General features: G+C 28.3%; 1 protein-coding gene across 1 annotated transcript; it reads right to left on the reverse strand.

The window, feature by feature from the left end:
* Window positions 1–224: 224 nt before the first annotated feature.
* LOC120203093 (ethylene-responsive transcription factor RAP2-4-like) lies at window positions 225–1,774 on the reverse strand. The gene has a single exon (XM_039203447.1). It carries the CDS (start codon window positions 1,326–1,328, stop codon window positions 420–422), a length of 909 nt encoding a protein of 302 aa, XP_039059378.1. The 5' UTR covers window positions 1,329–1,774; the 3' UTR covers window positions 225–419.
* Window positions 1,775–4,501: the final 2,727 nt, after the last annotated feature.

Below are 4,501 nucleotides of genomic sequence, written 5' to 3' on the forward strand. Positions count from 1 at the left end.
TCGTATCTTGTTTTTGATTTTGATGAGTGTGTCTATTAATAGAGATATTTTTCATATACAATCACCCTAACTTAAGATTTTATTAAGTGATATCAAATTAATTATCACTTAAATTAATTCCTGAATAAACATTATTTTATAATCTTCCAAAATTATTAAAATAATAATAATAATAATAAATAACGTTGAAAATTATTAAATAATAATAATAATAATAATAATAATAATAAATAACGTTGATAGATTCAATTACAATAACTATGAACATTGAAACTAACAAATTTCTCCCTTGGTTCAGCGCTAAAAAAACGAGCTGATCACCATGGAGATCATACTAAGAACCCTAACCCGCCACTGCAACTGTCAAAAACTCCATTGCAGTAAGCTTACACAAATACAATTACAAAAAAGAAAAGAAATTATGGTTTTAAAATAGAATCCCAATCTATCTCATACGAAGGAAATTTGGACAACATAAACATTTCCGAAGAAGAACCAATTTCAGGCCACAACTGTTCGTTGAACTCCGAGAACAAAAGATCCGATAAAGGTGAAGATTCTGATGACTCCTCATTGTCCGACGGAACCGGAGACAAATAAGAAGACGAGTCCTCCAACTTCACTGTCTTTTCTTGATCCTTGCTTTTGTTCTCAGCCGTTTCCTTTGACGATTTCTTCTTTTTCCCTTGCTTTCGGTCTTGTTCCAAGCTTTCACAAAAGGCTTCAAGCTTAGCGTCGACGGAGGACTGCAAAGGCTTGTAGTCACCAAAAGCGCCACCAATGTGAAAACCGTGGTGGCGAAGTTTAGGGAAGTTGAGTCTCGCCGAGTCACCTCTTAGTTTATAGGCAGCTTTGTCGTAAGCCAACGCTGCTTCCTCGGCCGTTTCGAAAGTGCCTAACCAGAGACGGGTCCGGTTCTTTGGTAGCCGGATCTCGGCGACCCATTTCCCCCAGTGACGCTGCCTAACACCTCGGTAAAGCTTGGTCGGTTTTGGTGGTGAACCCATCTGTTTCATCGGAATCGGTTTGGGGCTAATAAACCTAGCCATATGGTTGGTGGGTTGAGGATTTTGATTAAGGTAGCTAGGTTGGATGGTTTGGAAATTGAACTGAGCCGGGATCTGGGGAATTGTCGGACCGGGTAGGACCGGCTCTTGGAGAACTGAAAATGGCGGGTAAAATAAAGAGGATGAAGAAGGGGAAGGGGAAGAAGAAGAAGAAGAAGCAGATTTCATAAAAGGTTCAACAGCTTCCATCAATTCTCCACCATAGAAACATGATTGAAATGGTCTACTACTGCTATTAAAGAAATCCATTGTATCTGTCATACCTTAAAATAAAAACAAAGAAAAGATAAAACTATTAAAAACTTAAAATAAAATCAACATGTTTCTTGATAAATACTTAAGAACGGGTTTGAAAACCCAGAAAATGGATTAATTAAGCAGGTTCTTTAAAATATGAAACCCCTTTAATCCAAGTCAAAAAGATCAAACTTCAAGGGACCAAAATTCGCCCTTTAAGTTGATTGCATCTACAGAACCAAAAAGTAAAACTAAAATTTAATATTGGGAAGACAAAATATTGAAGAAAAAACAAGAACTTGATCTCGATTCTGAAAACACCTGGCTTTTGAAACTATTGAAAACGAACCCAGAAATCATATTGTTGTTCAAAGACAGATGATCAACAGAAAGGGATTCAGAGAAACGGGAAGTTGCAGAAGAGGGGAAGAAATTTAACAAAGAAAAACCCAGAATGAATCAAATGTTTTAAAAAATTTCTCTCAAGATTTTGGTGTGCTCAGCCTCACTTGGGTTATCTTGGATAGCTCCCTTGTGTTTATATAAGAGTTGATGTTCTTCTTCCAACGCGTTTCCGCCATTTTTACAGCCAGGTGTTGGTGGACACTGTAGTAACAGTCACGGGTTTAATGGCACTATGTTCCCTTGTGTTCGCGCTCTGAGTTGTCGATTTCTTTCTTAAAATAATCCATATATATTTAATCTTTTATTAAATAATATTTATACCATTTGTTTTGTAGGGTTATTTATTTATTTTAATAGATTTGATTGATTATAAGTTAATATATATTAAAAAATTAATCTATAACAACAATCAAATACCATGCATGCAGCTATTTAAATCCAGATGCTTTAGAAAAAAATAACTTGAGGATATAAATGGCCCTCGGATTATAGGTTGTTTTATTAAATCTCTCAATTATAGAGTGATGTTTTATTGAGTCATTCGATTATTAAAAATTATAAACGGTCACTTAATTATATATATAATTCAAACTTATCGTTTTTTATTAAAAAATTGATGATCGTCTGAGCTAAATATTAACATGTTAATTGAGATATAATAAATTTTAATGATGTTTACTAGCACCGTCATTGATTTCAATCACTAACTCGACAGTATAATGTTTTAAGCACTTACTCAACGACATAATGTAAACGAAGAATCGACCACAAGTACAACTCAAACAATTCTGAGATCAGATTTTATTATCTTTCCGTCAACATATTAACGACAAACTCAAAATGTCGCCCAATTTTTAACATAAAATTATGAGTTTGAAATATATGAATAGTTGAGTAACCATTTTATAACTTTTAATAGTCGAGAAACTTAATTAAATAATTTTATATAGTCAAAAAATTATTTTATAACTTTTAATAGTCAATAAACTTAACAAAATAATATTTTATAATAAGAAAACTATTTTGTAACTTTTAATATTTAAAACTTAAAAAACAACCCTTACAGTTGGAGACAATATGTGTACTTTACCCTTATAACATTTCCTTTTACTAATGTTTTTAAATGAGTTATGGTTACTAAATTAAATTAAAATATGTTTGCTAACTGAACAGTGTAGCGGTAAAATAGATAGTTGCAAACTCCAATCAAAGGAATTAATAATATAATTAAAATATAAAGATAAAATATGATAAACAAAATCAAGTTGAATATATTTTAATTAATGAGACAACCTTTGCAGGTGAAGGAAAGGAAGATATCTGGATGCGATCTTATTAATCAATGCGTTTTCTTTTTCTTTTTATTTGCCCTTCCGATTTCGAGGTTTCGTTTTAATTTATTCGGATCTATTTGTCTTATATTTAATTTTAGTAGATGAATATTAGATATAATAAGTAAATACATTATATTATTAAAAAAATATTTAAATTACACAAACCAAATGACTTCCGTAATAAAGGAATTATTGATATTCCTGAAGACCTGATTTTAAGCACCATAGATTTCAGGAAAACCTATTTTAAAATTTATGAATATATATTATCTTATATTTATCTAAAATTAATAAATAAAAAGAATATTTTTAAATTTAAATTTTGAAAAGGACATTAGTGAAAGAGAAAATTGTTGAACCCCAAACATATACACAATAAAATGAGTATGAACTCTAGTCTGCAAACAAAATTGATGCTAAATTATACTTTTAAAATGTTAAATTTATATTATTGTAGGCTCTCTCATATTATCAATTTTTTTAAAATAAATTATATTTAGTATTGTTTTAATGTTAAAATATATAATTTAATATTTTTAAGTGTTTATATTATAATATTATATTTGTTTATTTTTATATGATACATAAATAGAGTCATGCTTGAACCTTGAATGTTAAAGTCTATACTTGACACATCTTTTAATCATTCATATAATAATTGATTTATTTTAATAAGTAATAATTAAATATTATTGCATGGTTTTAAAAAAAACAAAAAACAGGTGAAATTAGGAAGTTATCATTTTAATTTTGTTTGGAAAATATTAATTAATTGTCTAGTGACATTACACATTAGGTAAAATGACTATGTTTGGATGAGAATTTTAAAGAGATAATTTATTTTATTAAGATTTTGAAATATTAAAATATTTTTTTTGAGTAAAAATATGAGTAATTTTAAAATTTATAAGGAGTTTTAAAATATTTAAATTCCACTTAGATATTTTTTTAAAATCCTAATCTTATTTCATCTGATGCATACGAAAATACTACTACAAAATAAAATTTTACAAATATCATTTTATTTAATTTTATTTATATCTTATATATTTATTATCATTATTTTCTTTTATAATTATTTTTAAACTTATAAAATTCTAATAATCTGATTTTTTAAATAATTATTTGTCTAAATAATCTGATTATAAACACTAACATTTTAAAATTATTCAAAATACTAAAAATTTAAAAACCTCCAAAATTCTAATTTTTGTATTCAAACATACCTTTATAAATCAATTAGGAGTAATTAAGTGCAAAATTATTTTAATATCAATAATTAAATATTCCTAATCAACCATTTATCTGGATATGGACGAGAACATGTAGAAAACAAAGCAACTTGAAAGATGGGGAGGGAGTGGTGGACACTTCATCATTAATTTTCATTTATTTAAACATCCTAAATTCAACGCCAAACTTCATCTTCATATTTAATCCTAATTAAATATAAAATCA

Source organism: Hibiscus syriacus, unplaced genomic scaffold (assembly GCF_006381635.1).
Source record: "Hibiscus syriacus cultivar Baekdansim isolate YM2019G1 unplaced genomic scaffold, ASM638163v2 tig00009023_pilon, whole genome shotgun sequence".
Classification (NCBI taxonomy): Eukaryota; Viridiplantae; Streptophyta; class Magnoliopsida; order Malvales; family Malvaceae; genus Hibiscus; species Hibiscus syriacus.